The 20,393-nt window shown below is 53.1% G+C and overlaps 1 protein-coding gene across 1 annotated transcript; it reads left to right on the plus strand.

Moving 5' to 3' along the window:
- The first annotated feature begins 1,829 nt into the window (after positions 1–1,829).
- SYT3 (synaptotagmin 3) lies at positions 1,830–16,500 on the plus strand. Its single transcript, XM_070387250.1, has 11 exons — positions 1,830–1,906; positions 2,540–2,670; positions 4,137–4,318; positions 7,181–7,706; positions 9,879–10,266; positions 10,379–10,597; positions 12,968–13,088; positions 13,389–13,560; positions 13,649–13,781; positions 15,767–15,835; positions 16,002–16,500. The coding sequence occupies exons 3-10, from the start codon at positions 4,168–4,170 to the stop codon at positions 15,830–15,832; spliced, it is 1,776 nt and encodes a 591-aa protein (XP_070243351.1). The 5' UTR covers positions 1,830–1,906; positions 2,540–2,670; positions 4,137–4,167; the 3' UTR covers positions 15,833–15,835; positions 16,002–16,500.
- The last annotated feature ends 3,893 nt before the right edge of the window (positions 16,501–20,393 follow it).

The raw sequence follows: 20,393 nt of genomic DNA on the forward strand, positions 1-20,393 counted from the left end.
CATGCTGCTGTGTGTCTCTCCCTGCCTGTGGAGCCCGGGTGGAGGTCTGGCTGTGAGAGTGGTATTTGGGGCACTTGTACCTCCATGCACATGTCTGCGGATGCACCTCCTCCCATGCAAGCTTTCTTGGGTGCAAATGTAGGTCCGTCTGGGAGAAAGCAAGGAGCACTGAGGATAGAATTTGGAGCGAACTCCAAAGGCAATTCTGGGGGATTCAGCAGTATGATTTGTTTTTGTTCAGCCACTCAATCATGTCCGACTCTTTGCGACCCCATGGACTGCAGCACGCGAGGCTTCCCTGTCCTTCACCATGTCCCAAAGTTTGCTCAAACTCATGAATCGGTGATGCCATCCAACCATCTCATCCTCTGTTGCCCCCTTCTCCTCCTGCCCTCAATCTTTCCCAGCATCAGGGTCTTTTCCAATGAGTCGGCTCTTCTCATCAGGTGGCCAGAGTATTGCAGCTTCAGTGTTAGTCCTTCCAGTAAATATTCAGGGTTGATTTCTTTTAGGATTGACTGGTTGGATCTCCTTGCTGTCCAAGGGACTCTCAAGAGGCTTCTCCAGCACCACAGTTCGAAAGCACCAATTCTTGGGCTCTCAACCTTCATTATGGTCCAGCTCTCACATCTGTACATGACTACTGGAAAAACTTTGGCTAGACGGACCTTTGTTGGCAAAGTGATATCTCTGCTTTTTAATACACTGTCTAGGTTTGTCATAGATTTTCTTCCAAGGAGCAAGCATCTTTTAATCAGCAGTATGATGGTAGCTGCAAAATGTATACATAGGCAGCAATTGGGGGAGGTGGGGTCGTCTAATTAAAGGGAGACGTGCCTCGGAGACATGGCTTAAAGTGTTTGCAATTTTTCACTTAGAGATTATATTTATATGGGTGTCACTGGGAGGCAGGGGGCAGCACTGAGAAAGACTGGGAGGAGCCCCCCAAGTCACCCCTGTGGGCTGCACCCAGAGTAGGTAGTTCTGGACCTTCCTCAAGGGATTTCACCTCTGTGGGCCTCAGTTGTCTCCTCTGTGAAATGGAAATAACATAATTGACCCCCACCTGATAGGGCCAAAGTGAAGATTAACTCAGAGAATGCTTTCAAAGCATTTAACCCCGGTGCAATTGTCATTCATTGCTGCTTTGAAAAAATATTCATTAAGCACCTCGTTGATGCAAATTCTCTCTATATACTGACTGGCTTTTCAAATCTCTGGGTCCCTTAGGAAACGGGTCTTTTGTCTGTATTTTGGTGATGAGGAAACAGGAACTCAGAGCAAACAGGGCAAGGTCAAAAAGGTAGGAGCAGACCCAGGAAGAATTCGAGTCCAGGTCCTTGCTTCCACCTCCACAGCGGGCTCTGAGTCCCTGCCTCCCCTCCCAGCACCAGCCCTCAGAGCCCCTCCGCTGGGAGGACTGGAAGTCCTCTCCTGCGGAAAACTGAGGTGGGGAGTCGGGAGTCCTGCGTCCCCGAGGGAGGAGGGAACAGGAGAGGTGGATTCCTGCATCTGAGAATGGAGGGGGTTGGGAGCTCGGTACCCGGGGTCCTTGGAGAAGAGATGACCGGGGTCCCTGACTTCTCTAGGAGAGGAGGGGCTGGGGGCTGGAGCCCTTGGATCCTGTGGGGAGCAGAGGGTCCTGATCTCCGGTCTCTGTCTCCTCGGCGGTGGAAGTGCGCTGCGTCTCAGACGCCTCGGTCCGGGGAAAGCGCCCTCCTTCCTCTCTGCGGCCGCGCGATTTCGGCTAGAAAGCCGCAGGTTCGAAGGGGAAGAAGGAGGGGGTGAGAGGGGAGGAGCCGAGGACCTGCGACAGGGGCGGGGGGAGGAGCCGAGCTGGCACCGCGGCCGGCGCGCGGGGCTGCGGCGGCGGCGGCGGCGGCGGCGGCGGCAGGGGCAGCTCCGGGTGAGTCCGCTCCTCCCCCTCCCCCTGCCAGAGCCCCCGCCCCAGCCCCATCCCCGGGGGCGGCCCGGGCGCATGGGGGCGCGGGTCGGGGCAGAGGTGCGCGGATCTCCGACCCGGGAGTGGGAGTGCTGCAGCGTCTCCAGGCTGCCCCGGGGGAGGGGCACGTGGCTCTGAAAGGGGGGGTCCCGAAACACCTGGGTGCACCCCAACCTCTCCCACCGATCCCCCGGGCGTGGGGATGGTTTACCCACTCCATGGCCCCTCTGGACTTCGGACTCCGCGGCTTCTCGAGGTCCCAGACATTATTCCTCTCCCCTGCAGCGCCTTGGGACCCCGGCATCTCATAACCGCCCCCCCACCTCCAAAAAAATTCCCATCCTCTCTGCAGCCGGGAGAGGCACTAAGGACTCCAACTCCCATCAGTCCCTGCAGTGCCTGGTCTATGAAGCCGCAGCAACGCGAGCGCAAGGCCTGCCGGGAATTGTAGTCTTTAAGCTTAACGGGAGCTGGGGGCCCGAAGGTGGGAAGGGGGTGGCCGGACCTCCCGGGCGTCGCCTGGGGTCGAGCAGCTGGCCCGAGTAGGACAAGATGTGAGGCTCGGGCTGAGCTTTTTCTCACGGCCACGGCCCCCAGATCCGGCCCCCCCTCCCACCACCTGGTTCTTGGGGACAGTTCCGCAGCCCCTTATCCACCCTACAACCCCCATGGGCTACCGCCAGCCGCCGCCTCCGCTGCCATCCAGGACAAGGCAGGGATAAGCGCAGGTGAGTCTGACTATGCCCGTCTCAGAGTCCTGGCCTTCTGCAGCACCCCACAACACCTGTCCATCTGTGAGCCCTGATCTGTCCGTCCCTAATTTCCCCTGCACCCTCCTTCCAGTCTATCTCTGATGTCTAGCTCCAAACCATGTATCGCTACTCCCCCTTCTCCCCACAGCCACCTATTTCTCCCTGTCTTTTATGAACCACCCCCCCCCTCCAATCCAACCTTCCTTCTGCCCCCATGACTGTCTGCCCAGTCCTCCATCCACTGTATCCTTTTGTCCATCTGTGATTTCTGGCCATTGTTTTTCTGTCCTTTATTTCTGCACCCCATCCATTCTCCTGTCCACTATTTGTCTCTCGAAGATATTTCAGTCCACTCTCTTGCCTGGCACTTATCACTGCCCGCTTGGTCCATCCATCTCTCACACTCCCTTGAATTACACCCAGCTTATTCTTTATGGCTTGTCCATCCCAAGTCTCAATCCTTGACTTTCCCTCCGTCTGTCTGTTCATCTGTCCCTCTCTTCCAGGCCCCAGTTTGCCCTTCCCATTATCTCTGTCTCCCCTCCCCTTATCTCTCCCTCTCTCAACTTGGTCCTTATCTCTGCATCCTTCACCTTCATCTCTCCACAGCCAGCATCAGACAACCATCTCCTATCTCTCTACCCCCATCCATCTCCTTCTCACTCTCCCTCTCCTCTCCTTGTCTACACCTTCCTGTTCCCTGGACCTCCCAAGCCCTTTCCCACCCTGGGCCATTGCTCACGTTCCTCACGCTGTTTTGAATGGTTTTCCTCACTCCAGCCCCACTGCCCACTGTCCATGGCTGGCTCCGTCTCATCTTTCAGGTTTCAGGGAACTCCCCCGATGACCCACCTCCGGGTCCCTTTGTGACATATCCTTCTTTTAGGGCACTTCTCACAGTCTGAGGGCTGTGTGTTTATGTGTTTATGTGAGTGTGTTTGTTGATTTGTATGCTCCTTATGTCCTCTCATTGGACTGTGACACCAGGAAGCCAGGGACTGAGTGGGGCTTGTTCCCTGCTGGATCTGCAACAGCCCACACAGTGCCTCATGTGTAGTTGGTGCCCAGTGAATATCTGTTGTATGCGTGAAGGAGAAATGGCCGTTCCATTGTCTCTCCATTCCTAAATTCTGTCCCTGCATCTGTGCAACCCTAATCTTTGTCTCCTTGTCTATCCAACCCTTTATTTGTGCATCCTGAATCTCTGCCCCTTGACTGGCCTTCCCAGTCTTTTCCTCCTTGTCCATTTCCTCCCAGTCTCTTCTCCCTTGTTCATTGCCCCCCCAATCTCCATCCCCTTGTCCCTCCACCCCCCAATCTCTGTCCCTTTGTCATTCCACTCCCAATCACTGCCCCTTGCCTATCCTCTTTCGTTCTCTTTCCACCCCTTATCCACCCCCTTTCTCTCCCCCATCCCATTCCCCATCTGTACCCTTGCCCAGCCCCTCCCAAGCACAGGACTCGCTGGCCACCATGTCAGGAGACTACGAGGATGACCTCTGCCGTCGGGCACTCATCCTGGTCTCAGACCTCTGTGCGCGGGTCCGAGATGCCGACACCAGTGACAGGTGCCAAGAGTTCAACGACCTTCGGATCAGAGGCTATCCCCGGGGCCCAGATGCAGGTCAGCACCCCCAGCCATGTTGACCAGCCCTCTGCTTCCACCATAGGCAGAATTTTTAGAGATTTAGAGCAGCCTTGCTCAGCTTCCTGTGCCTTGTGGAGCCAGTCCCTCTTAGAGTCTTGCTTCCATCCTGCCTGTTGCTGATCCCCCTTACCTCTAATCTAAGGAGAAAGAGCTATGCGGTCCATTTGACCCACGGCCTTTTGAGTTTTGCCCTGCGGGCCTCCTATCCACCCTCCCCACCCCCACTCCACTGCTGCACACACCCCCTTCAAATGTCTTTGTGCATCTCACATAGTGCTTAGAAGCTCAGGCTCTAAATCAGTCTGTCTGACTTGTCTGGGTTCAAATCCCATCTCCCCCACTTATTAAATGCATGGGTTCTTCTGTACCTCAGTTTCCTCATCTGGAAAATGGGAATAATAAAAGTGACTACTCCATGGAGCAGCTCAGAGACTCAAATGATATAACACATGTGACTTGCTAAGAACAAGCTGGGCACACAGTGGGCATTCCATAAATGTTGAAATATCCTTACTGAGCACCGATTGTGTGCCAGGCAGTATGCAAGGTCCTTCACATATCTCATCAATTACTCATGATGACCCTTTGTGGTACATATAATCCCCATCTTCTCTTTTTTTAATTTTATTTAAAAATTTTTTAATTGAAGTACAGTTGATTTACAAAGATTCATGTATATGGCAAAGTGATTCAGATATAGGTAGATATTGATGCATATATTCTTTTTCAGATTCCTTTCCATTATATGTTATTATATGACACTGAATATAGTTATAATCCTTATTTTCAATGGGGGAAACTGAGGTTCAGATGGAGTGGTTGGTCCCCCAGCTAGCGAGCAGTAGGGTTCTGAGAGCTAGGGAATATCACGAGCGCCTTTGTCCAGATGAGAAACCTTCACAAAGCAGGAGTTGGGACGTTAGAATGACGGTCACACTGGCTGAGCACCAGGGCAGGGCTCAGCATCTTAAGTGCAGGGTGTCCAGGGGCTGGTGATAAGGGATGAGGCCCAGAGAGCTGCAGCAGCTCACTCGGGGTCTCACCGTCTGTATGCAGAAGAGCCCGACTGTGACCCCAGGAAGTCTAGCACACTACTGCAATTTGGCAAGCTGGGGGTGGGGTGTCTCAGGACCACCCTCAAATTCAGTGATTCCTAGGACTTTGACTTGGAGAGAGTCTGAGTCAGGCTAACAGTGGGGGATGGCATCTGTCCAACTTTTCTCCCCCTCCTCTTCCAAAACGACCCCTTTTGCTTAGTTCTTCCCACGTTCAGAAGGCTGGTTTCTAACAGGCCTTGCTCTGGTTTCTAACAGGCCCCCAGAACTCTAAGTAGGTGCTGATCATTCCAAAACGGACACCCTAAGGGGCTGGAGTGGGGTGGGAAACTCAGAGTCCTGCCGCTGCCTGCACTGTGGCCCTGCAGGGTCACTTCCTGTCTCTCTGAGCCTCAGTTGCCTTATCCGTAATATAGGATCACTCACCCTCAGGTGGTATAGTGTCATGAGGATGAACATCAGGGGCCACTGACTTAGATCCACTGGGCAGTTCAGGACTGAAGCGCATCCCCTTGTCACCAAGCGCTCCCTGAACGGACAGGACACAGCGCTTCCACCCTACTGTCCTTGCTGCCAATGCTTTGGTGACCTGCTCCTCCCCCGTGCACCCCATAACCCACTGTCTGTACAGAGCAGGAATTTCCCTTTGTGATCCACTTCATGGACACCCAAGAGTCAACCCCCAAACAAACTCACATTTCCTGGAAAAACCCTACTCCTGGCACCACTTACTGAACGAAGCTTCAGTTCAAGATCTGGGCTGTCCCGGGTTTCTCTGAAAGGCATATCAGCACACAGCAAGCATTCAGAGTGTGTTAGCGGTGGGGGTGACAGTGCTGGATGCAGATGGCAGTAGTAGGATTTATCATCCTAACAAAAAGTCTGCCATTCGTGAATGAACCGCCAGTGAACTGCCAGTGGGTTCAATGAACCCAATGAACCGCCATTCACTGGGAAACACTGAATTGTGGTAGCCCAGTGGTGAAGTCGGTGGGCTCCGGAGCCAGGCGCTCCGGACTCAGATTCTGCCTCCTCCACTCCATCTACAGGACTTCGTGTCTGTGGTAACTTCATGTCTCTAGGTCTCAGTTTCCTTTTGTGAAAAGTACTAATGGGCATAATCATGTTGCCAAGCTCCTAGGGTGCCCGTGAGGCATAAGGAAGCTAATGTCTATAAAGCACAGTAACCTCTCAAGAAATGCTTGCTATTATCTTCCCCAGCTTCCTCTGCGAGCCATTCACTCCCTCCATTCTTTAAAACTGCTATGACAGGCAGAACGGAGTTTTCCCCATTGGACAAATGGAGCAGGTCAAGCTCAGAGAGGTGAAGATATATTCCGAAAGCCACACTGTGAGCTGGAATTTGAACCCTGACCTATCTAACTGTGCCATGCAGTCTCCCCTCTCTTTGATCACCTCTGAGCATTTGGGGGAAGCTTGGTTCTAAATTGGAGGATGTACCCACTTATAGGAGAGGCAATGCGATCAAGAGGATAAAAAAGGATGAAATCTGAAGACAGGCTGCTGGTTCCAATCCCAGATCTGTCATGGACTAGCTGTGTAGCCTTAGACAAGTCACCCAAACTCTCAGTTTCCCTGTCTTTAAAATGGGTAGATGGAGACACTGACGTTGCGTAGCCGTGGAGTCTACACTGAGTAGTATGTGTAATGTGTTTAGGACGGTGAGAGGCCAACACTGAAACTTAGCTTTTTGGGGGAGAGCAGCGGGAAGCTAAATTCCGACCCCACCCTGACCCCTGACCTTTGTCCTCACTCTCTCCAGACATCTCCGTGAGCCTGCTGTCGGTCATCGTGACGTTCTGTGGCATTGTCCTTCTGGGTGTCTCCCTCTTCGTGTCGTGGAAGCTGTGCTGGGTGCCCTGGCGGGACAAGGGAGGCTCAACCGTGGGCGGTGGTCCCTTGCGCAAAGACCTAGGCCCCGGGGTCGGGCTGGCAGGCCTGGTAGGCGGTGGCGGGCACCACCTGGGGGCCGGCTTGGGTGGCCATCCCCTGCTGGGGGGCCCGCACCACCATGCCCACACGGCCCACCACCCGCCCTTCGCTGAGCTGCTGGAGCCGGGCAGCCTAGGGGGGTCTGACCCCCCTGAGCCCTCTTACTTGGACATGGACTCCTACCCAGAGGCCGCAGCTGCTGCAGTAGCCGCGGGGGTCAAACCGAGCCAGACATCTCCCGAGCTGCCCTCCGAGGGCGGGGCAGGCTCGGGGCTGCTCCTGCTGCCCCCCAGTGGTGGGGGCCTGCCCAGTGCCCAGTCGCATCAGCAGGTCACAAGCCTGGCACCCACCACCAGGTGAGACAGGCCACCAGGCTGGGGGCCCACTCTGAACTTCCTTTCCTCTTTAGTGTTGCCTTCCCATCTGTGGCGCTCCTGAGTCCTGGGAAAGGAGGGAGCTTGGGGCATGGAGTCCTGGTTCCTGGAGAAAGACGAGGCTGGGGACCCAGACTCCTGAGTTTGAGGGAGGAGGGGGCTAGAGCTCTGAGCTCTTAAAACCAGCAGAAGGAGGAAGATAGGGACAGGACTCAGAGATCAGGAAGGTGGGAGAGAATGGAGATTAGACCCCCGATTCCCTGCAGCACAGAGCAATTCATCACTGGTGGGACCTGCAGTTCACTGATCCATTGATCCTGATCCTATGCATGCATATTGAGTGCCTAATATGACCGAGACCTGAGCTGGGTGTTGGGAAAAAGTAGAGGTGAGCACTGCACACAGACCCTCATGCCACTCCCAGTCCAGGGGAAGTGGATCCCCAGACCAGCTTGTCCTGAGCCAGCCAGGCCAGGGCTGCAGAAAGGCAGCCTAGGGGACACGGCGGGGACCGGATCACACAGGGTCTTGGATGCCAGATTGAGGGTCTGGAACGTTGTCCTGGGATGCTGGGGAGCCACGGAAGGCTTGAGCAGAGGAGGTCAGCTCTGGGTATAGAAAGACCTCTCTGGGGCCACACAGGGGACAGACTGGACGCCGAGAGTCCAGGCAGGAGAGGACAAGCCTGCGCTGAGATCACGGGGCGGCGGAGGCAGAGATGAGCTAGAGAGAGTCAGGGGGCAGTGAGTTGGGGATGGAACCGGGGCCTGACGGCTGCGGGTAGGAGGGGGTCGGAGGAGGTAAGGACAGCACCCAGGGGTCTGGCCTGGTGATCAGGTGGATGGTGGCACTGTCAGAGGACCTAGGAAGAGGGGAGGGTTTGAGGGAGACCCTGAGCTTATCTGGGTCTTGTTGAACGGGAGGGACCTGGGGGAGCATCTGGGGGAAACTGCCTTCTAGAAGGACTGTCTCAGGCCCCAGAGGTTCATCGGTGGTTCTCCTCCAGGTAGGGGCTGGTCAGGGGCTCATGGAAAATGTAGTCTGAGGTCTCTGGGGAAGCCCTCCAGAGGTTGATGGATACACTGGTTATGAAGAAACTGAGGCTCAGAGGGTGTTAATGACCTGCTCAAAGTCACTCTGGGAGCACTGATCAGTAGCTGGAGGCATCTCACCCCGCATCCCTTTTCATGGCTCCGTGCTCCCGACCCCCCTGCTTCTCCCAGCCCCATGCCTGCCTCTCAGTGCATCTGGCACTGCCCTGTCCAGTCATCACTAGGGGCCCCACCACATGGACTTCACCATGGGTGCAGTGGTTCGTGCAGGAAAGGATGGATGAGCAGGGACCGTGGGGGTGGGAAAATTCAGGAGACGGGAGGGAAAGGGTTTGAGGGGAGAGAGGAGGTGAGGATGGCCCCAGGTATCTGTCCTGCAGGCTGAGGTGGATCGTAGGGGGCTGGGAGAGGGAGTGGGCTGGGGAGAAGGGAGCGAGCCCAGTGGGGAACACAAGAGGTATGTGGTGTCTCATGGGGCTGGGAGGCTGAACCTGGCTAGAGCCCAGGAGACACACTTAGCAGACAGAGGCTGCTGGTGGTCGTGGAAACCTGGGGCACAGATGAGCTTGTCCAGGGAAAGCATATGGGTGAGAAGGGAAGATGATGGCCAAGATGGTTAAGGATGGAGCTGTGGGCTTCCATAGTGTTCCACAAGCACAGAAAAGACAGTTGAGAGAGAAAGAACAGGCCAGCGGGAGCCATGGCCAGGCGGGAGAGGGTGAGGATGGGCCGGGGAAATTTGGAGAAGGGCAGATGGGGGTTGGATGGTCTGGGCTGTGTGAAGCCCCTGGGCTCCACAGAGAAGTTATTCAGGGTCACTCCTGGAGGTCAGATGGAAGCTTTGAGAGGCTGGTGAGAGCCCAGGTCTGGGGTGGAGCTAGCTTAGAGAAGGGGATGGCCACCCCCCGCCCCCCGTACAGATGGGGAAACTGAGGCTCAGAGGATTCGAGCGCCCTGCCCAAGGTCACAGTGGGCAGAGGTGGGGGTCTGTGGGCGCCTGGCTGTGGGGCTTGAGGAGAAGGCCGGGAAGGGCCCCCCAGGTTTTCAGGTGCAGTCAGAGATCAGAGCCACTGACTCCATCTGTCTTCCTCACCCCCTACAGGTACCCCGCCCTACCCCGGCCCCTCACCCAGCAGACCCTGACCCCGCAGCCGGACCCGGGCAGTGAGGAGCGGCCGCCCGCCCTACCCTTACCCCTGCCGGGCGGAGAGGAAAAGGCCAAGCTCATCGGACAGATCAAGCCGGAGCTGTACCAGGGGACTGGACCCGGTGGCCGGCGGGGCGGCGGGGCCCCTGGCTCTGGGGAGGCCGGCGCGGGGGCGCCCTGTGGCCGCATCAGCTTCGCCCTGCGGTATCTCTACGGCTCCGACCAGCTGGTGGTGCGGATCCTGCAGGCCTTGGACCTCCCGGCCAAGGACTCCAATGGCTTCTCAGATCCCTACGTCAAGATCTACCTGCTGCCTGACCGCAAGAAGAAGTTTCAGACCAAGGTCTGGAGTGGAGGGCTGGACATCCGGGTCCCAGGGAGGGAGGGGCGGGGTCCGAGGGAGGAGGGGCAGGTGGGCATGGTGTCTGAATTCCTTCCTCGCCCGCCCCCTGCAGGTGCACAGGAAGACCCTGAACCCCGTCTTCAATGAGACGTTTCAGTTCTCGGTGCCGCTGGCTGAGTTGGCGCAGCGCAAACTGCACTTCAGCGTCTATGATTTTGACCGCTTCTCCCGGCACGATCTCATCGGCCAGGTGGTGCTGGACAACCTCCTGGAGCTGGCCGAGCAGCCCCCCGACCGCCCGCTGTGGAGGGACATCGTGGAGGGCGGCTCGGTCAGTGGCTCCCGCACCCCCTTCCCCAGGGGACCCAGGACCCCTCAGCTTGCCATCTCCTTGCCCCCCTACTACTTCACACCCTCATAACTCCTGGATCCTGGAGTTTTCAACTTTATTTTACTGAAAGTTCTGCAAACGTACAAGCAGGAATGGAGAATGGTATAATGGGCTCCCGCTCCCCTTCTGCACTTAGTTAAATATTAACATCAGAACCAGGCTCCAGATTTCCCAACTTCTGACTCCACTTTGACATCTGATGGTAACCATGAAGAAAACTATAACAGACACCACCCGTTTTATCAAAACTCCAGGCTGTGACCCCATGACTTCTGCCCTCTGACCCCGGATTCCTGACCCTTCAATTTCCCAAGCCTAGAGTTCCCAGCTTTTGTTTGTTAAACTTCCTTCCCCTTTACAACCTCCTCATTTTTCAATTCCCAGTCTTCCTGAGACGCCTCCCCCAGCCCCTCTGATCTCTAAACATTTTGTTTCAAAGCCCTGACCCTCAAGCTCTCTAATTTAATCGAATCCTCTGTGTCTTCATGGTCTCCACCGGAACCCTGATAGTGTGATTCGCTAGAGCCTCACACTGGAATCCCCGACGTCCTGACATCTCCCCAGTGCCCCCGACATCCCCACTGGCCCCTTCCTCCTGTCTTACAGCCTCGTTCTCCTGTACATCCAATCCTTCCCCGAACCCAGTTCCTAGGTCTTTGTTTGGGTGTCCCGACCCCTTCCGCACCCCGAACTTCGCACCCTCCCAACTCCTCAGCCCTCTCAGTTCCAGTCCGTGGGTTTCCCAACATTCCAGCTCTCTGTTGATCTGGGGAAGCTGTGTGTGAGTGGGGAGGGGTGTAAGCCCTGTCCTCATATCTTGAGAGGGCTGGTTTTGCTCATATCTTGAGAGGGCTGGTTTTGCCCACCCGATGGCCTGACTCAAGCTCCTTCCCGTCTCTGAGCCTCCATTTTCCCATACATACAAGGACACGGTTGAACCAGGCATGTGTGGCTCTTCCTAAGGTCCCCTTCACCTGGGGGGACCACAGCCCGCTTGCTCTGTCCCCCAAGCTCAGGCTCTGAGAACTACCTGACTAGTCGTAGGGTCCTGGCCCTGCTCCCTGTTGTTCCCCGAGGCCACCCTGCTCAAGGGCTCCCTTCTGCATCCATCCTTGTCTCCTGCATCACCTCACATTTTCTCTTCTCCTCCTGATCGCTCCAGGCCTAGGTGGTCACACAGGGGCCAGCATCATGGGGACGCCTGGGGGGAGTCTTTGCACAGGGCGGCAGGGAGTCTGGGAGCATGTGGGAAGAGGTGACAGCTAAGCTGAGGCTTGATGACTGAGAAGCGACAGGGAGGGTGGGTATTCTTGCTGAGGACACAGCCGGGGCAGAGCCTCAGGGGAGCCAGTGGGGAGTCTAGGGACCTGGGCTCCGGCTGCGTGGGTTGGGGGTGAGGCACTGAGATGAGGCTGAAGACCAGGGCAGCCAGGGCGTAGGGCCCCTAGCCCTGGCCGCCGCTCCAGGTCCTTCTGCGTGTGTCGAGGCAGGGGATCTGCCTCCCTTGTAACCTCATGCTGGCTCTTGTCTGTCTCCTGCCCCAAGATTGACCTCTCTGTGTGTCTTTTCTCACCTCTCTAGACCTCTATCCCACCTCTCTGGATCTCTGTCCCTTCTCCATGTAGGTCTCTGCCTCTATTCCTCTCTCTCCTCCTGCACCCCCCTCCCCCACCTTTTCCCCTCCCCTCTCATTCTGGGTCTCTGTCACTCGCTGGGTCTCCATATGTGTTAGTCACTTCAGTCGTGTCGGACTCTTTGCAACCCCATGGACTGTAGCCCACGAGGCTCCTCTGTCCATGGGATTCTCCAGGCAGGAATACGGGAGTGGGTTGCCATTCCCTTCTCCAGGGGATCTTCCCGACCCAGGGAAGCCGAGTCTCCTGCATTGCAGGCAGATTCTTTACTGTCTGCACCAGGGATTGCCACACCAACCCCCCGCCCGCCCCACTCTGCTCTGGGTCTTTCTGACTCTAGAATTCTGTGGATCTGTCGTTGTGACTCTCTCTGGGCGTTTGCATCTCTGTCTCAGCCGATCTCTCACAGTGTTCTCTCTGCCTCCCTCTTTCTGTCCTTCTCCCCCCCCCACGCCTCTTCCAGTTTTCCCCGCAGAACAAATAGGCTTTGACGGTGGTGGGCCGCTGTGGCCGGGGAGTTTACCAGGTATTGGCCCGGAGTCAGATTGTTAAGTGGATCGGAAACCTGAGCCCTGGAAATCAGGCAGGAGAGCTGGAGGCTGGAGATGGGGAAGTCAGGGAGAGGCTGGGGGGAAGGCTGAGACAGAGCACCGCTGGCCCCCTTTCCCCACTGCAGGAAAAGGCAGATCTTGGGGAGCTCAACTTCTCACTCTGCTACCTCCCCACGGCCGGCCGCCTCACCGTGACTATCATCAAAGCCTCTAACCTCAAAGCGATGGACCTCACCGGCTTCTCAGGTGGGTTCCGGAAAGGCGCCGGCTTCTGAGGGGCGGGGAGGGGGGTGAGACTCCTGGGTCTGAGCGAGGAGGGGGCTGGAAGCCCAGACTCCACAGAGTCCTGAGAGAGGAGGGGAGGGGGTCCAGACCCCCTAAGTCTGGGAGAAGAGAGTCTGGGATCTGGGCTCCTGGATCTGAGGGGCTAGGAGAGAAAAGGTTGGGGAACCAAACGCTTGGGTTTGGGAGAAAGGTCTGGGGTCCGTGATGGGGTCCGAGGGCCGAAGACCCGGTTCAGCGCCCTCCCTTCACGCCCGCCCCCAGACCCCTATGTGAAGGCCTCTCTGATCAGCGAGGGGCGGCGTCTGAAGAAGCGGAAAACCTCCATCAAGAAGAACACGCTGAACCCCACGTACAACGAGGCGCTGGTGTTCGACGTGGCCCCTGAGAGCGTGGAGAACGTGGGGCTCAGCATCGCGGTGGTGGACTACGACTGGTGAGGCGGGGGGCGGGGTGAGAGCGGGGTGTGGAGCCCGGCCTGCCGGCCTCTGGGGTGCTCACCGGCCCCCACCCGTGACCTCCAGCATCGGGCACAACGAGGTGATCGGCGTGTGCCGCGTGGGTCCCGACGCCGCCGACCCCCACGGCCGCGAGCACTGGGCTGAGATGCTGGCCAACCCACGCAAGCCCGTGGAGCACTGGCATCAGCTGGTGGAGGTGAGTGGGGCACCACGCTCCCCTTCATTCGCGCAACCCCTCATGTCTTTATGGGCTGCTCAGTCACAGGTTCGAATCCCCGCTCTGCCCTCTTTAGCGGTATGACTTAGAGCAAGTTCCTTGATCTCTCTGTGCCACCAGTTTCCCCAGCTGGGAAATGGGGCCGTTAGAAGCGTCTATTGTTAGGACAGATGTGAAGATGCAGTGAGTTAATGCAGGACTAAGTGTCCGCCTCTCAGTAAATAGTCAGCTACTCTTTTTATTATTACCCATGATATGAAGTCCCAAATAAAAGGGGAAAAAAAAACCTCGATGATAAAATAGAGCAGGGCTTTCTTCATTTGTTATTTAAAGCAGCCTGTGAAAATTGGTGGACTGTGGTTTACTGGGTAAGGATCAACAATTTTTCTTTTGAAATGAATAAGAAAATAAAATTGAAATAGAACAGAACAGAAATTTTCACAGGGCAGGAAACCAAGGATTGTGGTATTAATTTATTTTTTCCCTGGGGGTTGCGGTCCAAAATGTTTGAGAGTCTGGGGGAAGGGAATCTGGAGGGGAGTTGGGGGGGTGCCCTTTCAATTAGGGAGTCCTGGAGGGCTTCTCGGCAGAGGCATAGAGGTTGAGAAGAAATGGCTTAGGTAAAGAAGCTTGTAGGAAGAGGGTAAGGCTGCCAGTTCCTCCAAATCATCTAGAAGAGGGGCGTCAGTGGTGAGCCTGGAGCAGAGAAAGAAGGGGATGGGAAGACCCCAGGAGGCCTTGGGGGTCACGGGAGAACCAGCTTGACAATTTTTAAATTAAAAATTTAAGATCACTTAAGGTCCTTAATTGGTCAAGAGAAATTTTCAAGCATTCTCTCATTTGAATCCAAGAAAAGCAAAGAAGTAACTTTCAAAACTATTGATGACTACTGTCACTAAAGCCAAGAAAGTAAGAGTATACTAAATTCTTACAGGGTAAAATTAAAACATTTAAGATAGTATGAATTTCAGTACACTTACTCTTTTTTTTTTTTTTTTCCAATATTTTCCCAACTAGTTTAATATTCCGGGGGGGGGGGCGGGAGACAAAAAATACAAAAAAATTGAGTACATATTTCTCCTTTTGTCTTTGGTTCCTGAGCCTAGAAACTGGCCTTTACTGACAATTTAAATAAATTTCAATTTTAAATAAAACAAGTTTTCTTTAAGATGGCACTGGACTAGCTTTTACTTAAAATTTATATTTTGCTCATCATGGACTCTTTTTGCATTGATTTTGATTTTTTTTTTTAAGATGGTATTACAATAGCATTTATCTGGATTGCTGAGTTTGGGTGTACCTTGCATTTTACACCTGGATTCAGTTCCTCACTTGGAACTGACTAGTGTGGCCTTGCTTTGAAGTTTTCTCTGGGGTTGGAGTGGGGAGGGATGTAAAGGGCTGAGCGCAGAACTCAGAAGTGAGTTTTGAAAAGACTGATTATACTTAGCTGAACAGATGGCAGCTCTCCCTCCTTTTATCACTTACTCTTCTTCTAATTCACTCACTCGTTTATTCACAAACTTCTCTGGCAGCTCCTGTGAGCCACGCTCGCCGTACTCCTCAGTGGAGAGGAGCTGAACCCTGGCAGAGTCTGGCCATGACCTTGACTTTCAGCCAATGATGTTCTGTGGCTGATCCTGACCATTCTCTAGCTCAGCCCTCCCATGGCTCCCCAGCACTCTCAGGACTGGGTTTCAGCTTCTCGGGGGCTGTGCAGGGTCTTCCCTATCACCCCAGTGGCCTCATCATCTCTTCTCACATTTCCAGTGATGTCTTCTTCGTGCCTCTGTTTTCTCATCTGTAGAATGGGACTGTAGTACCACTTGCCCCATCACTTCAGAGCTGGGCAAAAAAGAGAACTATAAATGATGAAAACAGGTGTGATGTCTTATTAGGTTCATTACTAGCCACTGTTTTGCCTCTGTCCCCTCCTCCTGAGCCTTCTGGATTTCCCCCTTCAGGAAAAGACTTTGACCAGCTTCACAAAAGGCAGCAAAGGATTGTCAGAGAAAGAGAACTCAGAGTGAGAGGTAAGGAACCCAGACCAGGGGTGGGAGGGGCTGGATACCCAAGTCAGGATGGAGGGACATAGCACTGGGATTCCTGGGTCCATGGGGTGTTTGACAGTCATGACCAGCCAGGTCCTGGGCTGGCTGTCCGCCATCACTAATGTTTCCTTGCTGCCCGGTCCTGCAGGTCTGGCCAAGGCTTGGAATCAGACCAGGCCCCCTGAGGACCCCATCCCTTCCTGCCCGGACTGTGAATTCATCTCCTCGAAGCCATAACGTCCGAGCTGCGTGGTGCGAGGCAGCCCTGGGCCTGCCCATCCTTCTACCCCTGGAGGCTTGGGGGTGGTGGGAGGCAGGCGGGCCCAGCTCCCTGTTTCAGGGTGGGGGGCATTCAGTCTCCACTGTGTCTGTCTTCCCTCCCCGGGGTTCCCCATCCAGGTGAGGGGCCATGCATGTCTGGGGGATCCCTGTCCCCCCAAAACCTCTGTCTGTCTGTCGTCTGTCTCTTTGCTGTTTCTACAAGACTTAGTGTCCTAACCCTCGTGCTGGCTGTGAATGTCAACGGACCAATCTCCCATGTTCCCCTAGACACGCACACGCCCGTGTCCACCCTTTCTGTTCACCACACCCTGAGTCTGGCCGATTCCCCCCACTGCTGCTGCTATCAACTCCAGAATAAACACATACTTTGGGTCTCACTCCATCTGGGGCTCCTGTCCTTTCTGGGACTGGGAAGCTGGGTTGGAACATCTCGGCTCTGCATTCAAACAAATGTTTCATTCACTGGCAGAGTGACCTTTGGCTACTTAACTGATTTCTCTGAACTTTCCTTTTTTTTTTCCTCTGAACTTTTCTAAATTTCACATTGGCCAGGACCACTGTAGTCACAGGACACAAAATGCAACCCAGACTATTGTAAGCCACAAGCAGAAATGAAGGACCTTCATGGAAGCCTGAGAGTACAGAAGAACTTCAGGCAGGGTTGGACCCAGGTGTTTGAGAGATTCTGCTTTGTCCTTTATTGACTTCGTTCTCAGGCAGATCTTTGCAATGGTAACAAATGGTCATTTGGAACTGCAGGCTTATAATGCTGAAGCTGTTATAACGCCGTCAGCTGAAGAAAACAGAATTCCCAACAGAGAGAACTGAAATGGTAGAGATTTCTTTTGCTCATGGTAGAGATTTCTTTTGCTCGTGGTAGAAATTTCTTTTGCTCATCTAACATTTTAAAGACACAAAATCCCAGGGTTAGCTCAGCGGCTCAGTGTCAGGCACTAAGTTGGCATCTCTGAGAATAGTTTGCTTTCCCCGCATGGGTACAAACTGTCTGGAACGGTACCACGCATCCTGTTCTCAGACAGTGACATCTAAAGCAGAAAATGTGGACAAGGGCCTCTCCCTTATGTGTTTGACATTTTTATTTTCTCCCTAGAAGAGTTCTCCTTTCTCATTTGCCAGACTGGGTTCTAGGGGGCCAGACTGGGTTGCAATGCAGTCTGAGAAGTGAGCATCTGTCATTTCTAGTCTATATCGTGGGGTGTGGGCTTTGCCAGCAAGAAAGCATGGAAAGGGGAATGGTTGTTAGGTAGGAAATTAACAGGACCTGCTGCAGTTGCGGAAAATTAGGAAACAAAATTAGGATATTCCCTTTCTCTCTCTCTCTGCATCCATATCCTTCAGGAAAAGGAGTCTGATTGGCCCTCCTCAGATCTTAAATGACCACCTCCAGCTAAGCAACTGTCCAGTTGGCAAGCTTGCTCTTGCCCATCCCCCTACACCCACCCTCACCATAGCTGACTCCTCCCCTCCCCATCCTACCCAGATTGGATCAGACTCCCTCAGGAACCCGACCCTTCTTGCCCAGGGGTGAATTCATCTCCTGAAGTCATAACATTCTTTAGTGGAGAATGCAGGGGTTCCCTTAATTGACAGCCCCAACAGAATGACACGGCAGGGGACAGTCCTTCAAACTAGCCAGTGTCCACTCCATGACTAGTTTACATTAATTCATACCCCCTTGTCCGTACACACCACTTCAAAAAATTCGACCATGAAAAAAAGTAATACAGATCCTGTATTTGTTGACGTGGGGTGCCATAACAAATTACCACAAGCCGGCTAGCTGAGAACGACAGAAGTGTATTCTCTGAGAGTTCTAGAGACTAGAAGTCTGAAGTCAAGATGTCAGCAGGGTCCGTTCCTTCTGAGACTCTGGAAGAGAATTTCATGCTTCGTGCCATGCCTCTCACCCGGCTCCTGGTAACTGTCTGAAATCCTTGGTGTTCCGGTAGATGTATCGCTCCACTCTGCTTCCTGTCTTCACACCACCTGGTCCCGTGCATATCTCATACTTACCTCTTCCTTTCCGGTTCTCTCTCTTTTAAAGCACATAGCACACTGATTTTTTTTTTTTAATCGTAGTCTGACTAGGAGTACATGAACTCTTTTTTCTTGAGCATTGAGCAGCACTTTTCAAACCCTAATAAATGTTAAGGTTAGAAAGGTGCGATAATGTTCAGCTTAAAGGTAAATAAGCAGGGTGACAATATACAGCCTTGACGTACTCCTTTTCCTATTTGGAACCAGTGTGTTGTTCCATGTCCAGTTCTAACTGTTGCTTCCTGACCTGCATACAGATTTCTCAGGAGGCAGGTCAGGTGGTCTGATATTCCCATCTCTTTCAGAATTTTCCACAGTTTGTTGTGATCCACACAGTCAAAGGCTTTGGTATAGTCAGTAAAGCAGAAATAGATATGCCAGCAAATATGCCAGCAAATTTGGAAAACTCAGCAGTGGCCACAGGACTGGAAAAGGTCAGTTTTCATTCCAATCCCAAAGAAAGGCAATGCCAAAGAATGCTCAAACTATTGCACAATTGCACTCATCTCACATGGTAGTAAAGTAATGCTCAAGATTCTCCAAACCAGGCTTCAGCAATACGTGAACCGTGAACTTCCAGATGTTCAAGCTGGTTTTCAAAAAGGCAGAGGAACCAGAGGTCAAATTGCCATCTGTTGGATTATAAAAAAAGAAAAAGAGTTCCAGAAAAACATCTATTTCTGCTTTATTGACTATGTGAAAGCTTTTGACTGTGTGGATCACAATAAATTGTGGAAAATTCTGAAAGAGATGGGAATACCAGACCACCTGACCTGCCTCTTGAGAAATCTGTATGCAGGTCAGGAAGCAACAGTTAGAACTGGACATGGAACAACACACTGGTTCCAAATAGGGAAAGCAGTATGTTAAGGCTGTATGTTGTCACCCTGCTTATTTAACTTATATGCAGGGTACATCATGAGAAACTCTGGGCCGGAGGAAGCACAAGCTGAAATCAAGATTACCAGGAGAAATATCAACAACCTCAGATATGCAGATGACACCACCCTTACAGCAGAAAGCGAAGAAGAACTAATGAGCCTCTTGATGAAAGTTAAAGAGGAGAGTGAAAAAGTTGGCTTAAAACTCAACATTCAGAAAATGAAGATCATGGCATCTGGTCCCAGCACTTCATGGCAAATAGATGGGGAAATAGTGACAGACTTTATTTTTTGGGGCTCTAAAATCACTGCAGATGGTGACTGCAGCCATGAAATTAAAAGACACTCCTTGGAAGAAAAGTTATGACCAACCTAGATGGCATATTAAAAAGCCAGAGCCATTACTTTGTCAACAAAGTTCTGTCTAGTCAAGGCTATGGTTTTTCCAGTAGTCATGTATGGATGTGAGAGTTGGACTATAAAGAAAGCTGAGCACCGAAGAATTGATGCTTTTGAACTGTGGTGTTGGAGAAGACTCTTGAGAGTCCCTTGGGCTGCAAGGAGATCCAACCAGTCTATCCTAAAGGAGATCAGTCCTGAATATTCATTGGAAGGACTGATGTTGAAGCTGAAACTCCAGTACTTTGGCCACCTCATGCGAAGAGTTGACTCATTGGAAAAGACTCTGATGCTGGGAAAGATTGTCAACTACAAATTCACACTTACCAAGAGCATTGCCAATGACTGAACAACAAGGCATTTGCCATCTGCCTCTACGGAGATTGAACCCCATGCTGCCATAGCTGTTGACCTTCAACAACCCCTGAGGGAGTTCAGGGTGGAGCGAGGCACTCTGTGCTCCAGGGACTCTGGTAGGACAGGTCTGTAGATGGTTGGATGTTTTTAGGAACAGACTTTATGATCTCAATCCTTGCATCTCCTCATACCTAGTGAAGCACTAAGTCCCCTCATGGTGATATCAAATCCTCATGACTAACAAAAAGACTTTTGTAAAATGAGTGCTTCATGGCCCTGAACTCCCACTTCACCAAAACCTTATATGTTGACTTTCCCCACTGCTACTTTGGAGCAGTCTCTCAGAGCTATCTGAGATGCTGCCTCCTGGGCTGCAGTCCTCATTTTGCCCCAAATAAAACTTAACTCACAACTCTCAAGTAGTACATTTTTTTTTAGTCGACGGATTGAAGGCGGGAGGAGAAGGGGATGACAGAGGATGAGATGGTTGGATGGCATCACCAACTCAATGGACATGAGTTTCAGTAAACTCTGGGAGTTGGTGATGGACAAGGAGGCTTGGC

This window comes from Bos mutus, chromosome 18, assembly GCF_027580195.1.
Source record: "Bos mutus isolate GX-2022 chromosome 18, NWIPB_WYAK_1.1, whole genome shotgun sequence".
Classification (NCBI taxonomy): domain Eukaryota; kingdom Metazoa; phylum Chordata; class Mammalia; order Artiodactyla; family Bovidae; genus Bos; species Bos mutus.

What these genes read in the sequence shown, in the direction of transcription:
- SYT3 (XM_070387250.1), top strand. Translation starts at nt 4,168, where the DNA reads ATGTCAGGAGACTACGAGGATGACCTCTGCCGTCGGGCACTCATCCTG. An exon ending in AGAAGAAGTTTCAGACCAAG is followed by an intron (nt 10,267 to 10,378) that starts GTCTGGAGTGGA and finishes CGCCCCCTGCAG; the next exon opens with GTGCACAGGAAGACCCTGAA. An exon ending in GCGGTGGTGGACTACGACTG is followed by an intron (nt 13,561 to 13,648) that starts GTGAGGCGGGGG and finishes CGTGACCTCCAG; the next exon opens with CATCGGGCACAACGAGGTGA.